This window comes from Pseudopodoces humilis, chromosome 6, assembly GCF_049639895.1.
Source record: "Pseudopodoces humilis isolate 2021_Gansu_Grassland_sample_001 chromosome 6, ASM4963989v1, whole genome shotgun sequence".
NCBI lineage: Eukaryota > Metazoa > Chordata > Aves > Passeriformes > Paridae > Pseudopodoces > Pseudopodoces humilis.
This window is the reverse complement of record NC_142205.1, coordinates 835103-854221: the sequence shown is the minus strand read 5'-3', so window position 1 is coordinate 854221 and position 19119 is coordinate 835103. Positions and strand designations below refer to the sequence as shown.

Here is a 19119-nt window from a genome sequence, read left to right as displayed (position 1 = left end):
CTCAGAACCTTCTCAGCCCTGCTCCGTGCTTCAGACCCCGTGCAAGGTCTTCTCTGAGGGGCTGAGAGGAGTCTGAGGACAAGGATGAAAGAGAAGCTCCGGTTCTCCGCTCCCCACTCAGAGAAGCCCCAAAGCGTCCCCAGCAGTCGCTGGTGATGGACTGAGCTTCTCCAGCCCTTGGAGCCAGGAAAGTGCAGCTCAGGCTGCCCCTGGAGCCGGCCTGGCCCGCACAAACCAGCCCTGCGAGGAGCAGGAGCTGCGCGAAGGCCGCTGGAGAAGCCTTGGACGGGAGCAAACAGCTCCGCGTCCCCGATTTCATCGGAACCACCCAACAAAGGAAGCGCCTGGATAACGGGAATAGAGGGAAATGGGGAGGAAGAGCCCCAGTTCCCTCAGTGGGCGCCGCTGTCCCCGCACCGGAGAATTCCCAGCGCCGGCTCCACGCCGCGGAAGAGTCACCCTCATCCCGCAGACACCGCCAAGCCGATATTTTTCCCGCATGGAAGTTGCCAGCGCAGATATTATTTATAAAACCTCAATGAGAATACATCTGCACAAAATAACTGACACCGTGTTCCCTGCGTGGCATATGCAGGCTGAAAATAAACATTGATTCTATATGTTCACCGCTCCAACAGAGCGTCCAAGCAGCAGGAAATGCATGAAACATGGGGAAGAATGGGAGCGCGGCAGTGGGAGGGAACATGGAATTACTTGGAGAGCAGAGAAGGCGGCCCTGGGAGTTAAAATACACAGCAGGCAAAGAGACGAGAGGAGCCAAGAGAGCTGAAAAAAATGGCACAAGAGACGAGAGAGGCAGCTGGGGGAGTTAAAACATGCAGATGGAGAGATGGCTGGGAGAGAGGAAAGACCTGGATCCGAGCGGAGAGACGGCGGCCGGGAACTGGCCACTTAAAATAAACTTTGGGAGCGGCGAGGTGCAGGCGAGGCGGGGAGAATTCCTGGGATCTGAAACCCTGCTGGGAGCAGGGGCTGCGCCCTGGAGGGCTGGGAGTGCCATCACCCACCTGCAGCTGGCATCACGCCGGGCACGGGAATTGTCCCCTGCTTCCACATCCCAAACTCAAACTCCTTGGAGGGATCGCTCCCTTCCTTCCCCAGAATCCCAAATGTAAATCCACTGGAAGAATCTTCCCCTTCTTCCCATAATCCCAAATGTAAATCCATTGGAGGAACTGTTCCCTTCCTTCCCCAGAATCCCAAATGTAAATCCACTGGAAGAATCTTCCCCTCCTTCCCACAATCCCAAATGTAAATCCCTTGGAGGAATCGTTCCCTTCCTTCCCCACATCCCAAATGTAAATCCCTTGGAGGAATCGTTCCCTTCCTTCCCCACATCCCAAATGTAAATCCATTGGAGGAACTGTTCCCTTCCTTCCCCAGAATCCCAAATGTAAATCCCTTGGAGGAATCGTTCCCTTCCTTCCCCACATCCCAAATTCAAATCCACTGGGGGAATCGTCCCCTCTTTCCCACAATCCCATCCATATTCAAATCCCCTGGAGGAATTGTTCCCCTGCTTCCCACATCCCAAACTCGAACTCCTTGGAGGAATTGTTCCCTTCCTTCCCCAGAATCCCAAATGTAAATCCATTGTAAGAACTGTTCCTTTCCTTCCCCACAATCCCAAATGTAAATCCATTGTAAGAACTGTTCCCTTCCTTCCCCAGAATTCCACTGGAAGCATCTTCCCCTCCCTCCCACAATCCCAATGTAAAGGACTCGGAGGAATTGCTGCCCTCTTTCCCCACATTCCCAAATCCAGGTTGTGACTCCTGATCCCAGCTCTCCCTCTCGGACACGTTCACCCTTCCATTTACAGCCCCTGTAGGGATTTCTATAAATAATAATTTATAAATAAAATAAAATTTATAAATAAAATAGTATATATGTTAATAATATATTAATAATATAAAATATTTTAATATTTATATTTAAATAAAATATAAAAATAAAATAAATTATATTATTATATTACATCTTATATAATAAATTATAAATAAAAAAATTTAAAACCCTCCTCAAACTCAAATCCTAAAATTTATAGAGTTGCACTTTCCCCTAAAGGCTCCAGAGGGGTTTTTTCTCCCCAAAATGAGCTTAGGGCTCTGACTGAGCCCTTTGGGAAGCACTTTCCAGCTCTGGGAGTTGGCTTCAGATCCCTCAGGTGCAGCCAGGGCAGTCCCAGGGATGCTCCAGGGATTCCACACCTCACTCCCATCCCTGCTGCTCCTCACTCCCAGCCCTCCAGGAATCCGAGGATATCTGATGGAAAATGAAGCAGGCACAAAGCTCTGGGGAGAATTCAGGCAGGCAAAAGCAGAGCCCGGATATTTTTATACCCAAGGAGTTCTCGTGGCAGTGAGGAGGAAAATTTTCTCTCACAAACGTGAATTAAAGCTTCCAATAAGTTAAAATGATTTTTTTTTTTTTTCAGGGCAATCTGCTGTAAGTTCACAGATAAAATCAGTTTTAGTAAGGCCTGCACTGAGCACAGGTGCATTCAGCAAAACTCGTCAAGGATTTATGATGCCCCCGAGGACAAAGAAATGATTTATTGGTTTTGTTTTGCTGCAAAGGACGGAGCAAATTTCACCAGCAGTTTTATTTTCTCCCCAGGTGCCAATCCAATTTTCCTGTCAGGTTTATTTCAGCTTGGGGCCGGCCCAGGATGGGCCCTCAGTGTGTCCTGCCAGAGACAAAGATTTATTAATTTAGAGAGGAGTTCTCTACAAATTTCTCCAAATTTTTTGCACATAAAAGATTTTATCTGTGGATACCCAGCAAAAGGTCCTTTGAAGCAATAAAACCATTTGTCCTGGGTGTTGATTTTATTTGGGACGGTTAAATGGGAACCAGTTAAACCAGTGGGAGCACACAGATCCACCTGAGTGCAAAGCCTCAGTTCCTACTCACACCTCGGAGGAAATCACTCCAGAATAAATTCCTCCAGAGCCAGGAACTCCAGAGTAAGGCACAGCCACTCCCAGGCACCTTCCCAGCAGATCCTGCAGGAAATCCTGGCCTGGGACCCCGTGGGGGACAAAGGGACCCGGGGCAGGGAAGAGGCTGCAGGGATTTTGTCCAGAAGGAAAATGAAATAAAAGTCAAATGTTTTGCACAAAATGAGGGGGGCTGGAATCTGCTCCTCACTGGAATTAGACGGTCTTTAAGGTCTCTCCCTACCCAAACAATTCCATGATTCCATGAAAATCTCTGGCTGAACAGCAGCCAAACTCTTTTAATCTCTGATGTTTGCTAAGTGGAGAATGACAATCAGGGGAAGTTCTGCACTGGGTTCGGAGGGTTTTGTCTCACCCTGAGCTCCCTCGTTGGGTTATTCCAGCTGCTGGGGGTCAGGGATGGCTTGGAATAATCATATCAGTATAAAATATCAACAAACCGGGCGTTGGCGCAAAACGATGGAAGGTGGAAATTTAATGAGCTAAAAATAGATTTGGTGGATGAAATTTGGGAGGGACCTTGTGGCTCTGCACAGCTCCTGCCAGGAGGGGACAGCCGGGGGTGGGTTTGGGATCTTATCCCAGGGATCAGGGACAGGAGGAGAGGGAACAGCAGCAGGAGGGTTTAGTCTGGATTTGGGGAAATTCCTCCACGGAAAGGGTTGTGAAGCATTGAGAGGGGCTCCCAGGGCAGGGCTGGAGCCCCCATCCCTGGGGCATTTCCAAGCCCTGTGGACGTGGGGCAGAGGTGGCAGGGCTGGGGATGGACTCGGTGACAGAGCAGGACCTTTCCAACCCAAACCATCCCAGGATCCCATGAAAAATCAATTCCTGACACCCAGCGAGGACCTTCCCGCCCCTCCCCTCGGGAACCCCCCGCTCCCCCCGGGCACACTCACTTCTCCAGCACGGACATGATGATGGGAGGTAGAACCAGTATAGGCATGGGCAGGACCACTCTGGTCAGGGCTGTTTCCAGCAGAGCCTGCGGAGCGAAAACAAACACATCCAGACATCCCAGAGAGAGCCAGGATGGACCTGCCGGGCTGAGGAACGGCTCTGCTGGGCTCTTGATGGCAAAGAGAGGATCAGCAGCCGCTGCCAGCTCCGCCAGGAGCCGCTTGGTCACAACATTCTGGGTCACAAACCCAGCAGAACAAACAGAGACACGCCAGAGCTGCCCTGGCTTCACCTGGCCTGACCAAAAGTGTCCAGAGGCTCCACTGAGCCCTCCCTCCTGGCCACACTCACCAGAAGGAGCAACCAAAGTGGGGTTTGGACTCACCGAGGCCCAGAGATCTTCCAGGGCCTGCAGGGGCTCCAGGAGAGCTGGAGAGGGACTGGGGCCAAGGGCTGCAGGGACAGGAGCCAGGGAATGGCTTCCAGTGGGAAAGGGGAGATTGGGCTGGGATCTTGGCAAGGAATTCCTGCCTGGGCTGCAATTCCCAGATTTGCTGGGGCTGCCCCTGGATCCCTGGGAATATCCAAGGCCAGGTTGGACATTGGGATTGGATCCAGCTGGGATGGTGGGAGCTGTCCCTGCCATGGATGGGTGGGAATGGGTGGGATTTATGGTCCCTTCCACCCAAAGCACTCCATGATTTTATGCCACAGGGACATCTCCATCACAACAAACCTCACACAGGGACAGCTGTGTCCCACTGAGGAGCTGCCACGTTTTACACAACCGAAACCAGGATTAACCTATCCAGGGAGAAGCTCTGGGATTGGATGGCAGCTGAGCAGAAGTTCCCAAAACTCCCCAATTTTGTGATTAAGCTCCACCTACATCGCTCTCACAGCACCTTCACTTTTAATCTTTATTTTCTCTTTCAACCTTCACTTTTAATCTTTATTTTCCCTTTCAACCATCAGGATGGAGAGGGTGAAGTGGGTCCTGGAGCCCGTTAATGGAAGTGAGGAAAACTGGCTCCAAGAAGTGTGTCTGAGCCCTTCAGCAGATTGTTTGAATCCCCCTGTTAAACAACAATATGGAGAGCTCTCGAGATCTCCCCGTTCCTGCCGAGGACTGCGGAGCTGTGCATTAATTGCTGTCTCTGGATGCCTTGGACAGAAGGAGGGAGGGAAATGCCAAGCATTATATTATTAACTCCTGTGCCTGGGCGTGTGCTCAGCACAGCTCCACATCTCAGCCGAGAGCCCACTTGGAAACCAGAGCTCAGGGGGTGCTCGGGAGCCAGAACTGCTCGCGGCTGGGAAGGGAGCGGTTCCAGGGCGGCACCGGGTGGGTTACGGGAAAGCAAACCAGGTGAGGTTCACGAGGGCTGGCACATCTGGCTCGCATCTGGCTGCCCTCACCTCTGGCTGTCCTCACCTCTGGCTGCCCTCACCCCAATTTGGGGGGCAGTTTTTAAGGCAGGTTTGGCAGGGAAGGGCTGAAAAGCCGCTCAGCTCAGAGTCCTCCTCATCTGGGAAAAGGTGTGAGGGATCTTCGCTGGGAATTCCACAAGGAATTCCTGTGGAAGCATCAGGATCCTCCCAACGTCAATCCGTGCCCTTCCAAACCACCGGGGCCAGACCCCGAATTTCCCTGGGTGACACAAATCGGTGTTCTTCGGATCTGCTCCGTCCCCAGCTCCGAAAGCCGTGGATTCCAGTGGCTGTGGGACGTGTCCAGCCCGGGCTCAGCCGTGTCCCAGCCCCTCGGAACTCACATGTTTGGCAGCAACTCTGGAGGAGCCCACGATGTTCCCATTGTCGTCCAGCACGTCGATCCCTTCCTCCAGCTCCGTGTGCCTCATCAGGACCACGTTGCAGATGTTGGCACTGGCTGAGGAGGAGAAAGGCAGGGGGATCAGCCCTGCTCAGCCCCCACTGGCAGCTCCTGTTTGCCCTGAGCGCCCTCCAGATTTCCTCCCCTCACTCTGCTCAGGTGGATCGCTCTGATCCCAAAAGACAACGGGATTCTCAAGGAGAATAATAACCAGGTTTTTCCCCTGGTACTGCAGGGGCCAGCAGGACTACAGGAAGGTCCAGTGCAAGGTGTCCTCGCCTGTGGTTGGAGCCAGATGGTCTTCGAGGCCCCTTCCAGCCCAAACCATTCCATCATTTCACAGATTTTTGGGGAAAAATGGCTCTGTGCACCAGGACCTTCCTGACCCCTCCTCCTTGCCCAGCCTGTGGCTTCTGAGGCCTCGAGACGATCCCAAATTCTGTCTCTCAAGTCTGACCAAGAGTTGGGGTTGAGCACCACCCTCCCATGTTCAGTCCTCCCTCAGGCTCAGGCACTTCCCAACTTCTCCCAAAGAAAAGCTGCTAATTCCCACAAAACTTTTGGGCTGATCAAGTGGCATTTTCCAGCACTCCCCACACCACATTTCCCTGCAAACTTTCCACCCAGAACTGAGACAAACCCACTGTTGCTGCAAGTACCAGTGCCTTCCAAAAATGTGTTTCTGCGCTGCTTGATGGGTTAATATTCGCTAATTAATCTCAATTCATGTCATATAACAAATGTCTAATTTTTTGAGGGTGGTGGGTGGGTGAGCCCTCTCTGAAGGCAGCTCTGTGCAATCAAGGATGATTTGTGGTGACAAATGCTCCTTCCACTCGAGAGGGAGAAGAACACACACACACGCACACTCTGTCTCTCTCTTTAATATTCCAACTACCAGACCACTCTTCCCATCTATCAAAATATCTGCGTTCCCAAGCCTCCAGCTCCCCAATCCCAGATAAAAAAACAAAACAAGGCCCTTCATTTAAAGGAAGTTGAGCCCCCTGTGGTTTTTTTTTTTAGCGTTTCTAACACTCTCACGCCCCGTCCTTCTCGCCGTCCATCAGAAGGGAGCGGATAAAACGCCCCAGCGGAGCTGCTTTGGCCAGGGACGCCCTGGCACGGAGCTCCTGACAGGCTCAGCATGGGCTGGCCAGCCCTGACGCTCCCGAGATGCTTTTGCAAGGTCCTGGATTCCCTGACCTGGTCCCAAAGCCAAAATCTGCTCCCAGCCCGCTCGTCTGAGCCGAGCCGCTCACGTAAGCGCTCCCCTTCTGCTTTCCCAGAGAGCAGAAAACGCCGCTAATTACGGCTAAACTTGGATTTCATGGACGTCTCAGATGCACGGGGTGGGGTGAGAAATAAATAAATATACGAGCAGACAAAGTGATCTGCAGGATTTGGGAAGAAATTGTGATAATGTGGCCTGGAAACCGCGGCTGTGAGAGCGCTCTGAGGCACACGGAAAGCTGGGTCCGGGCTCCAAACCGAGCCACCACCCCACCCCGGTGTGCTTGTAGGTATTTTTTCAAGCCCAGGGTGCTTTCCACACTCTAAATCTGTCCTTGGGCACCACCTAAACACAACGATTCTAACCACACACACACAAAAAAGCCCCAGGAGAAGAAATCCTCCCTCCCTCTCTCTTCTCTCCAATGAGGGTCTTTCCATCAGCTTTCGTTTCCTTCAGATCACGTTTGGGATGAGATTTTTGGGGTTTTCTAGGGATTTTTAGCCATTAACATCTCCAGTATAAAGCACACCCTCACCAGTGACACCCTGGCCTTGGGGACAGCTGTTCACACCCAGCTCTGGGGCAGAAAAGGGTGAATTTGGCTCCTTGAATTCCCTGGGCACCGAGATCCTCCCCCTCCTCACCTCTGAGAAAGGATCCAGCCCCTCTCTGCTCAAATTCAGGCTCCAAGACCCTCCTTCCCTTTCCTGCTCTTCCCATGGAGGACCCCAGAGGATGCTCCCGTCCCAAACCCTTTTCCAGAGGTGCAGTCTCTGGCTCTGCAGGGCCTTGGCACCTCCAGGCTGGTTTTGGGGATCCAGCCCCTGGAGCTGGGTGGGATTTTTTGGGTGATTTGGGATTTCCAGCTGCTCCTGGGAGGAGGGTGAGGGCAGGGCCTGGAGTTCAATGTGTCCTCCAGGCTGCAGCGGGGCACAAACATCACCTGGAGAAGGCACCAAGAGCTTGCCCAGCTTCCCAAAGCTCCACGGAGCCCTCAGGAACATCCCTGCTGGAGTTTGGGCTGTTCTCCCCACCAGCAGCAGCTCCCTGGGCCTCCCCCTCCCATGGAAACTTGGGATGGGACCCTCAATCCTGGATGTCCCTCCAGTTTTCCCAACCAGCTCTGGAGCTCAGCGGAGAAGGAGGCAAAGAAGGGATGGGGAAACCTCTTTAATTTCACAGAATCACGGAATTATTAAGGCTGGAAAAGACCTCTAAGATCATCAATCCCTCACTGCCAGACCCACCACTAAAACCCAGCCCTGAGGAACGAGTCTGTGGGGTTTTGGAGCAAGAGCTTTGCCCCGGTGTTTGGCTTTCCATGCAGAAATTGAGAATTTCTGCCTTTCTGCTGGGGGCTGGAGGTTCAAAAGTGATTGGGAGACACATCTTAATTAAGGGTTTGCCCAGGTCTACAAACCAGCAATTAGTGTGAGGATCCCTGATGCCCTGGCTCATAACGAAGCATGACAAATAAAACATTAGCCGGAGAATTAATTACAGGCTAAACAAATTAATGATGGGTCCTCAATCAATGGCAACACAAACACCTGGGTGTGAAAAGAGATCAGCCCTGCAGCAAGGATTTCCTGCGTGTCTTTGTCTCAAACCCCGCCTCAGAGCTGCCTCTCGGGGCTTGAACTCATCCCTTGCGCTCTCCTGGTTATAAAAACCCAAGGAAAGATGAATCCCTCGAAAACAGATCCTGGAAAAGTCCCAGGGAAACCACAGCAATGCCCAAAGATCCTCTGTGCACAAGGAAAGGGCTCAGCGCAGCCCCCAGGACACAATCCCATCGCCCCTGCTCTGCAGGCAGGGAAAGCAGCTGCTTTTCTGGCAGAAAAGAGGGGAAAACACCCCTCAAGCAGCTCAGGAATTGAGGGACACAACAACCAGTTCTCTGCTTCAAAAGGAGCTGGAAGGCCAGAGAAAGTGAGAGCAGCGGACAGGAAAAGGGGCTCAGGAGAGCTCCGAGGATGTGGCACTTGCACAGCAAAATTAAAACCCGAGAGGAAAATTAATTTAATTAATTAATTAAATTAAATTAATGGCATTAAATGGCTGAAAAAGGCACCTGGAACAGGGAGCAAACCCCATTTTTTTAGTGATTTCCTCCATGCCTGGGCAATTTTTTTCACCATCTTTGTAAATAAACAAGCTTACAAAAAAAAAAATTACCCCAAAGCCACTGGTGATTTCTTCAGGGCTAAAATAACTCAGCATTTGCTGGGGGCTGGAACCACAGGGCCCAGCAAAGGCTGAGTCCAGGGCATCCCTTCCCTCAAGCACAGGGCTGATAAAACACCAATAAAATGTTCCAAAAAAACCCCCAAAACAGCCCAAACCAAAAAAGCCAGGAGCAGCCTCAGTCCTGCACACACTTGGGGCTGCTCTGAATCAGATTCAGATTTCTGAATCTCAGAAATCTGCGCAGTCAGAGCGGAACCAATTCTTTGTGTTTTGTTGGGAAATAACCACCGTGATCTGGCGCAGTTCAGCCCAGACCCTGCAAAGGAAACGCGCTCAGATCGGAGTGGTCGAGGAGCAGTCAGTGCTGATCGCTTCTGAAGCTGCTTCAGAGTGGAAAGTGAAGCTGGAAGGCCCAAGGAGCTGCCTCCACCGGCAGCTTTGCAGCATTTTCCTGCCAAAATTCTGCTTTGCAGAGCCCCATCCCTGCCTGTCCCAGCTCAGGGAGCACTCCTGAGGGGACACGAGCAGGAAGGAAGGAGCTGTGCCCACCCCGCTGGCTTCTGGCCACCTGCAGGTTTGCAGCCACCACTTGGAATAAAAAGAAAAGGAATTTTTCCTTACCGACAGCAGGGAATGGCACGAACCTCTGGATCAGGAGCCGAGTGGCCGGGGTAAACTTGTTTGCTCTCTGGATCAGAACATTAAGGCCCACCTTGGAATGGAGAAAACAAAGCAGAGAAGCAGAGTTAATGACCAGGAGCAGGGCAGACAGCACGGTTTGGGGTCTCTAACCATGAAGAGGCGTTTGAGAGCTAAGCCTCCCCCAGCTGCAGGGTTTGGCTGTGCTGGGCTCAGCCCTTTGGTCAATACAGGGTTAAATCCAATGGTTGAGCTTAAAACAAGGGTTGAACGCAAGCTTTGGGCTTAAATGAAGAGGTGAACCCAACTCTTGGGTTTAAATGAAGGACTGAACACAGCTCTTGGGTTTAAATGAAGGATTGAACCCAACTCTTGTGTTTAAATGAAGGATTGAACCCAACCATTGGGTTTAAATTAAGGATTGAACCCAACTCTTGTGTTTAAATGAAGGATTGAACCCAACCATTTGGTTTAAATTAAGGATTGAACCCAACTCTTGGGTTTAAATGAAGGATTGAACCCAACCATTGGGTTTAAATGAAAGACTGAACTCAACTCTTGGGTTTAAATGAAGGATTGAACCCAACCATTGGGTTTAAATGAAAGACTGAACTCAACTCTTGGGTTTAAATGAAGGGTTGAACCCAACCATTGGATTGAACCCAACCATGGGGTTTAAATTAAGGATTTAACCCAACTCTTGGGCTTAAAAGAAGTGTTTCTATGAAAGGCTGAACCCAACCATTGGACTGAACCCAACTGTGTGGTTTAAATTAAGGTTTGAACCCGACCACTGGGTTTAAATGAAAGGTTGAACCCAACCATTGGGTTTAAATGAAGAGTTGAACTCAACTGTTGGGTTTAAATGAAGAGTTGAACTCAACTGTTGGGTTTAAATTAAGGTTTGAACCCAACCACTGGGTTTAAATGAAGGGTTGAACTCAACTGTTGGGTTTAAATTAAGGTTTGAACCTAACCATTAGGTTTAAATGAAGGATTGAACCCATCACTGGGTTCAGATTAAGAATTGAACCCAACTCTTGGGTTTACACAAAGTGTTGAACCCAATGGTTGGATAGGACCAAACCATCAGGTTTAAATTAAGAACTGAGCCCAATGGTTGGGTTTATATGGAGAGCCGAACCCAACCTTTGGGTTTAAATCCTTCCCAGCTAAAAGATAAGCCAGAAACCACTCCAACACCATCCAGCCCTTCTGGAAATGTCCTTGCCTGGATTTTTTCCCAGTTCACCATAATTTTCCCCATCCACCACAAAATCCTTGGGACTGGCAGTCCTCACCCAGCTGGGAAAAGCCCAAATTTCAGTGGTGGTGGTGGTGGCCCAACACAATTAATTCCTTCTCCAAGGGCCTGGACTACACAGCCCCATCCAGTGCCAACATTTGGGCTGTAAAGTTTATTATAACCACGGATTTATTTTTGTTGGCTGATCCAACCCTTGAATAACGCAGAGCTGTCCATGGTTTGTGATGGCTCCGAGTCGTGGTGGAAGTTCATAGAAACAGCCCAGAGGAGTCGCTGCCTCCTGAGCCTTACATCGACAACATTGAAAAATGGGAGAATCCCATCAAAATCGGCTTCATGCACAAGTGGGGTTCAAAATTAACCAGATCTACTCATGGGGAATGACTTCTGTCTTTAAATTACTCTTCCTCACAAGATTTTCTCTTTTTCAACCCCCCCCCACCCCTTCCCACCAAAAAAAACCCAAATGCACAAATGAAACCCAATAGCCCCAACCCGGGAATTTCCAGCTGGAAATGGAAGCCTTGAGCAATGTGTGGCCGAAATGTTTTCAGCCCCAAATGCAGCAAAACTAAAAAAAAAAAAAAACCAAAACCCCAAAACAGCCCAAACCAAAAATCCCAGCAATTTGGGGCAGGGAGGTTTGAAAAGAAAAGAGAGAACACATTTTGCAGGCTGCTATGTTATACACGCACATCCCGATACATCTCGGCACATCCCGGCACATCCCGGCGCATCCCTGCACATCCCGGTGCATCCCTGCACATCCCGGCGCATCCCAGCACATCCCGGCACATCCTGGCTCATCCCAACACATCCTGGCGCATCCCAGCACATCCAAACACATCCCAGCTCATCCCGGCACATCCCGGCACATCCCAACACATCCCGGCACATCCCAGCTCATCCCGGCACATCCCGGCGCATCCCGGCGCATCCTGGCTCATCCCGGCTCATCCTGGCACATCTCGGCACATCCCGGCACATCCTGGCTCATCCTGGCACATCCAAACACATCCCAGCTCATCCCGGCACATCCCAACACATCCTGGCACATCCCGGCACATCCCAACACATCCCAACATATCCCAGCTCATCCCGGCACATCCCAGCTCATCCCAGTACATCCCAGTACATCCCGGCTCATCCTGGCTCATCCCGGCTCATCCCGGTACATCCCAGCTCATCCCAACACATCCCGGCACATCCCGGCTCATTCCGGCACATCCCAACACATCCCAACATATCCCAGCTCATCCCAACACCTCCCGGCATCACAGAACATCCCGGCACATCCTGGCTCATCCCGGCACATCCCAACATATCCCAACACACCCTGGCTCATCCCGGCACATCCCGGCTCATCCCGGCTCATCCCGGCTCATCCCGGCACATCCCGGCTCATCCCAGCCCATCCCGGCACATCCCGGCTCATCCCAGCCCATCCCGGCACATCCCGGCACATCCCGGCACATCCCGGCACATCCCGGCGTGCCGCAGCCGGCGAGGAAGAGGTGGAGAAGCGCAGCTGCTGGGCAGGGCCTGCATGAGCAGGGGGCTGCTTTTCCAGCCCCAGGGAATATTTCCAGAGCCTTTCCCAAGGTTTTCACCCAGACCCCAAGCGGGAATTCCTCCTCTCGCACTCAGCAAACGCAGCCCTAGAGCTGAGTCCAAGGGAGCCACGGTGATTCTGCTCAGTCTGCACAGCAGTGAGGGCTCGTCTCCAACTTCTACCCCTTCAAAAATCACTGAATCCATTTTTATTTCTCTTTTTTTTTGCATTTGGCAGGTGTTGGGATGAATCTTTTCAAAGCCTGAACACTCCAGGAACTGTAACTCAGCCTAATGTGTGGCTTTAAGAGAAGCCAGATTTAAGCCCGGCTTAGCTGGTCTGTCCTATTTGGGTATTTAGCCTGGCCATGGTTAATCTGTGCCCATGACAAATTTTGGATTTGAATTTGCAGACCCAGCTTGGAGGTTTGATGGAGGATTTGACAATGAAGTGGGAGAGCAGAAGAAAGAAAACTCCTGAGTTGGGAGAGCCACCACTGTGAGGGCAGTGAAATAAAAATTTTACTTCCAGATTTAATGTGATGAACTCAGTCCCCACTTCCAGCAACCCCCCTGCTGGGAATATGAAATTAAATGAAATTAAATGAAATTAAATGTGGCTGGAGATCAGATCCCATCCCCCAGACCCCCAGCACAGAACTGGATTTAGGGAATTAACGAGGGTTTGTTTTCTACACTTTGGAAATTGCTGTTGCCGATCTGTGAGCTCCTTCCCACGGCTCGTGAGGGGCAGGAACTGCTCAACCTCAGGCCACCAAAGCAAAAGGGCCATCGAGGATTTGTTAATGAGTTTAATTACTTGGGGTTGTCCGAAGGATGGTGTTGAAGCAAATTGATCATTAAACACCAAGGCCAGGTTTATCACTGACCCCCAGGCAGGCGCTGAGCGGGACCTGCAGCTGGTGGAAACACGGACCAGAATCAGGGGGGTTCTCCTCACCAAACCTGGCACAACCGCAGAACCACTGAGGCTGGAAAAGCCCTCTGAGATCCAGTTCAACCATTCCCAGCACTGCCCCATGTCCCCAGCAGCCACAGTCAGAGCTTTGGAATCCCTCCAGGAACGGGGGCTCCCTGCCCTGGGAGCAGTGCTTGACACCTTTTGGTGAAGGAATTCTTCCGGAATCCAGCTGAACCTTCCCTGGCACAGCCTGGAGCTGCTCCCTCCCACCCTGCGGCTCCCTTTGCAGCTCAGCTGCTCTGGGCAACCTGCTCCAGTGCTCCACAGAATTCCAGAGTGGATTGGGTGGGAAGGAACATCCATGGGCAGGGACACCTCCACTACCCCAGGTGCTCCGAGCCCCGGTGTCCAGCCTGGCCCGGGACACGGCCAGGGATGAGGAATCGCCCACGGTACAAATTCCTGAGCCCAGGTCAAATCCAGCTTTTTCCAGCTGCCTGCTTTGTGGAGGTTTCCTCCTCCAGAGCAATCCCTTGCTGGGGCTGAGGGAGACACGGGGAGCTGGGCACACGGACACAGGGCTGGACACACGGACACAGGGCTGGACACATGGACACGTGGCTGGACACACGGACACATTGCTGGACACAGACACAGGAGTGGACACACAGACACAGGGCTGGACACACGGACACATGGCTGGACACTCGGACACGTGGCTGGACACACGGACACGTGGCTGGACACACAGACACGTGGCTGGACACAGACACAGGAGTGGACACACGGACACGTGGCTGGACACACGGACACAAGGCTGGACACAGACACAGGAGTGGACACACGGACATGTGGCTGGACACATGGACACAGGAGTGGGCACATGGACACAGGAGTGGACACACGGACACGTGGCTGGACACACGGACACGTGGCTGGACACATGGACACAGGAGTGGACACACAGACACAAGTGGACACGGACACAGGAGTGGACACACGGACACAGGAGTGGACACACAGACATGAGTGGACACATGGACACAGGAGTGGACACACAGACACATGGACACAGGAGTGGACACACAGACACAAGTGGACACACAGACACAGGGACACATGGCTGGACACACAGACACAAGTGGACACGGACACAGGAGTGGACACACAGACACAGGGCTGGACACACGGACACAAGGCTGGACACAGACACAGGAGTGGACACACGGACATGTGGCTGGACACACGGACACGTGGCTGGACACATGGACACAGGAGTGGACACACAGACACAAGTGGACACACAGACACAGGGACGCATGGCTGGACACACAGACACAAGTGGACACGGACACAGGAGTGGACACACGGACACAGGAGTGGACACACAGACATGAGTGGACACATGGACACAGGAGTGGACACACGGACACAGGGACACATGGCTGGACACACAGACACAAGTGGACACGGACACAGGAGTGGACACACGGACACAGGAGTGGACACACAGACACAGGGACACATGGCTGGACACACAGACACAGGAGTGGGCACATGGACACAGGAGTGGACACACGGACACAGGAATGGACACATGGACACGAGTGAACACAGGGACACAGGAGTGGGCACACAGACACGAGTGGACACGGACACAGGAGTGGACACACGGACACAGGAGTGGACACATGGACACAGGGACACATGGCTGGACACAGGGACACGAGTGGACACACAGACACGAGTGGACACACGGACACGAGCAGACCCAGGAATACGAGACACCACCACTTCCTAACATCCCGCCAGACAAAACCAGGATCAAACCCCACCAGTGGGAGAGGAACCTCCCCAGGGCTGTCCTGTGCCTCTGGCAGCGCTCTGCCCTCCCTCCCTTCCTCCCACTCCTCGAGTGCCAAGGATCCCTGCCACCGCTTTAGCTCCCAGTTTTGTTTCAGCACCAACAACGTTCCCTCAGCACAAGGACAATGTTTGTGACGTCACCGCGCTCTGAAGCCGGAACCATCAATCACTGTCAGAGACCAACATTTTGGATTCCTTTTCTTCTCCTTCTTGTCTCAAAAAATTCTGACCTCATGTCTACCAAAACACCAATTCTAAAACCATGGGGATTTTAAAAAAAATTCCCTGCTTTTTCCCACCTTTTTATGAGGATTTTTGAAGCCTGAGAGATGGTTTTGAATTCCCGACATTGGCAATGACCGAGCTCACGCCTCTTAAACCCGGCCTAGAGTGGTAAATACATCCAAGGAGTTATTTCACTTCATAATGGGAGGGAATTTTTATAAAATAAAGGAATCTCAGGAGTCCAGCGAGCATTAGCTGGGAGATGACACCACTCAAACGTTGCTGAGCCACTCTCCAGACTTGGTGGACTGCGCTGGAGAAATCTCCACTGGTTTAGGGGATCCAGCTCCTGAGCACTGCAGCTGGAGCTGGCTGCTCCAAGGGACCTGGAAAGTCCACTTGGAAAGAGGGAATGGGTTATCCCTCATCCTCCCGTCACCAGATTGGATTAGAACTAATTGGATCTGGTGAGTCCCATTCAGCCAAGCTGGAGAAAAGAGCATTAGGAGAAGAAGGAAAAAACTCATTCATTAGGGCTGGGAGGTGAGGATGGAGGCAGAGAGATGGAAAACTGGGCTCTTTCCCAACTGGAGTTTTCCCAAGCCAAGGAGAACAGAATGGAGGAGCCGAAGGGAAGGGAAAGCAATGAGGATCTGAGTGGGGAAGGAAGTTAGAGAGGAGCAAGAGAAAGGGAAGGAGGAAACATCACTCCAAGACAATTCCAGGAGGGATGACCCCACAGTTGGATGCTTCAGGGGAAGGAAGTGGTGTAGTCTGGAGCAAGGCTGGAGAAGAGAGGGATTCATGCTGAGAACTGGCCAAAGTTGTTTTGGGAGATGGTGGAGAAAGGAGGATGAGGGGCCATGCCCAAGACAGGAGGGTGCTGTCTCATCCTGAGTTTTCCATGCACCTGGATCCTGTCCAGAGGCAGCACCAGTGCCCGGGGGTCGTGGGGATGGGCTGGGGCCGAGGGAAGGGAAGGGATGAGAACAGACCTGCTGGAAATGGAGACACCACAGCGAAACGAGAGAGAAAATGCTGCAGAGAGGCACATGGAGCTGGGGAGCCCCAGAGCAAGCTGGGTTGGGAGGAACCTTAAGGATCATCTACGTCCAACCCCCTGCCACGGGCAGGGAAACCTCCCGGCAGCCCAGGCTGCTCCAAGCCCCGTCCAGCCTGGCCTGGGACGCTCCCAGGGATGGGCTTGGCAGGGCCCGGCAGTGCCAGGTGCTCCTAACTGCAGGGACAGGATGCTGCCGGGCACTGGGAGCATTCCCAGAAAACCCCATGTCCTTGTCTCCCACTGCAGCCTCAGGGCTGTGCCTTTGGGAATGGCTGCTACAGCTCCAGCCATTTCTGGGCCCCTGGAGGAGCTGCCAGGCTGAGTTTCCAGTCTGGGAGATCCAAGCACTCCCTTCTGGAACCTGAGAAAGGGGAAAGGTGTGTGCAGGAACAGGAGCTTCTGAGCACAGAGATGCAGGCTCTGGAGCCAGGCACCGCTTCATTTCAACCTTCATTTAGCACAGAAGCTCCTCGGATCCGCTGGGATTCTCCTCCTGCTCCCATGGAGGAGGGAGCCAGGCCACGCTCCATCCCCTCCATCCCTCTCCTGACTTCCTCCAGCTCCCGAATGTCTCCTGAGCGAGGACAGGGGCAGCGGGAGGGCTGCAGCTCTCCCCGGCTGATTATGGACATCACACCCCATTCGCAGGCTGTCAGCGCAGCCCCGCACACAATTATCGGGAACAGGGAGCTGGATTGGAAAAATCCACAGGGACACCTCCACCTGGAGAGGAGAGCGAGAAATGGTGTGTGAGAGTTCAGCGTGGGAGAGGGGGAGGACGGGCAGACCCGGGATGGGGGAGCCCACGGGAAGGAGCGGGACTGCTGGAAAGGGATGGGATTGCTGGAAAGGGATGGGATTGCTGGAAAGGGATGGGATTGCTGGAAAGGGATGGGATTGCTGGAGAGGGAAAGGAAGGGATTGCTGGAAAGGGAAAGGATGAGACTGCTGGAAAGGGAAGGAGTGGGATTGCAGACATGGGAAGGAGTGGGATTGTTGGCCCAGCTTCCACCCTGAGCTCCCCTGGCCCAGCCTGAGGCCGTTCCCTCTCCTCCTGTCCCTGTTCCTTGGGAGCAGATCCCAAATCCCCCCGGCTGTCCCCTCCTGCCAGGGACTTGTGCAGAGCCAGAAATTCCCCCTGAGCCTCCTTTGCTCCAGCCTGAGCCCCTTCCCAGCTCCCTCAGGAATTCTCCAGCCCCTTCCCAGCTCCCTCAGGAATTCTCCAGCCCCTTCCCAGCTCCCTCAGGAATTCTCCAGCCCCTTCCCAGCTCCCTCAGGAATTCTCCAGCCCCTTCCCAGCTCCCTCAGGAATTCTCCAGCCCCTTCCCAGCTCCCTCAGGAATTCTCCAGCCCCTTCCCAGCTCCCTCAGGAATTCTCCAGCCCCTTCCCAGCCCCTCAGGAATTCTCCAGCCCCTTCCCAGCTCCCTCAGGCCCAGGATCCAAACAGACCATGCCAAACTCTCCTGCTAAACTAAAACTGTCCTGCTCCTCTGCAGATTTCACCCATTTTGGTTCTGAGCACACGCAGGTGTAAGTGCACAGATTTGCACAGTTGTGCTCACTGTGGATAACCCAGAGCACCAGGAAATCCCTCTGGCAGCTCTTCCCAACCTCCAGTGGCTTGTGCAGAGTCAGGATTTAGGGTCAGGAAGCTGAAAATGCTTCCCAAATGAGGAGCTCTGGCTCTGCCCGCGAAGAGCTGCTTTAAACACTCTCCTGGCGGCCACAGTGAGCGCAAGGTGGGTCATTAGTGCCGATATTAATGGCATTAATCACCTGAACTTTAGCCCAGGTGGGGTGAAGGAACATCCAGGCTCTGGGCAGGGACCCTGGGAGCGCCGGGATGAAGCAGAACCCCTGAGCGGGGCTGCAGCCGTGGTTATGTGACACCGCTTCTCCCTGTCACCCTGAAGAGGACAGAACACCTCCTCCTGTCAGAATTCAGCTCAGCTTGCTAAGTGAGAACCAAATATTTCTTTGTCTCTGCGCTGGCTTTGCGTAAACCCCGAATAAAAACCTGGAATAAACCCTGTTAGGAGTTACAAACCCCGCTCTGCTGGAAGGGAGGGCAAGGAGGGAGCCTGGGAATCGAGGTGAGCCCCCAGCCTGGATCCAGGGGCTGATCTCACACCTGGCTGGGCTCCCCGTTCCTGGGGACTGTCCCAAAGGGAGCTCTGGTCCCAAAGGGAGCTCCGTGTCCCCGTGCATGTCACCAAGGGCTTTCCTGGCTGGGCTCCAGCCCCAGAACAGGCTTGGTGCCCTCAGCAGAGCCGGTCCTGGGCCAGTGCCAGCAGCAGCAGCGGTGGCCAGGACCCCTCACGACCCCTCAGGGTCCCACCAGGACCCCTCAGGACCCACCAGGACCCCTCAGGACCCACCAGGACCTCTCAGGACCCCTCAGGACCCCTCATGACCCACCAGGGTCCCACCAGGGGGACAA

The 19119-nt window shown here is 53.0% G+C and overlaps 1 protein-coding gene across 2 annotated transcripts in view; it reads right to left on the bottom strand.

The window, feature by feature from the left end:
* SFXN5 (sideroflexin 5) overlaps nt 1-19119 on the bottom strand; it is a 111489-nt gene that overhangs the window by 23880 nt on the left and 68490 nt on the right. For both annotated transcript variants that reach the window (XM_005532569.3, XM_088056984.1), the window contains exons 10-12: nt 9767-9857; nt 5660-5775; nt 3884-3969 (exon numbers count right to left, since the gene is read on the bottom strand). In XM_005532569.3, the coding sequence (XP_005532626.2) occupies nt 3884-3969; nt 5660-5775; nt 9767-9857 (293 nt within the window). The remainder of the gene's footprint in view (nt 1-3883; nt 3970-5659; nt 5776-9766; nt 9858-19119) is intronic.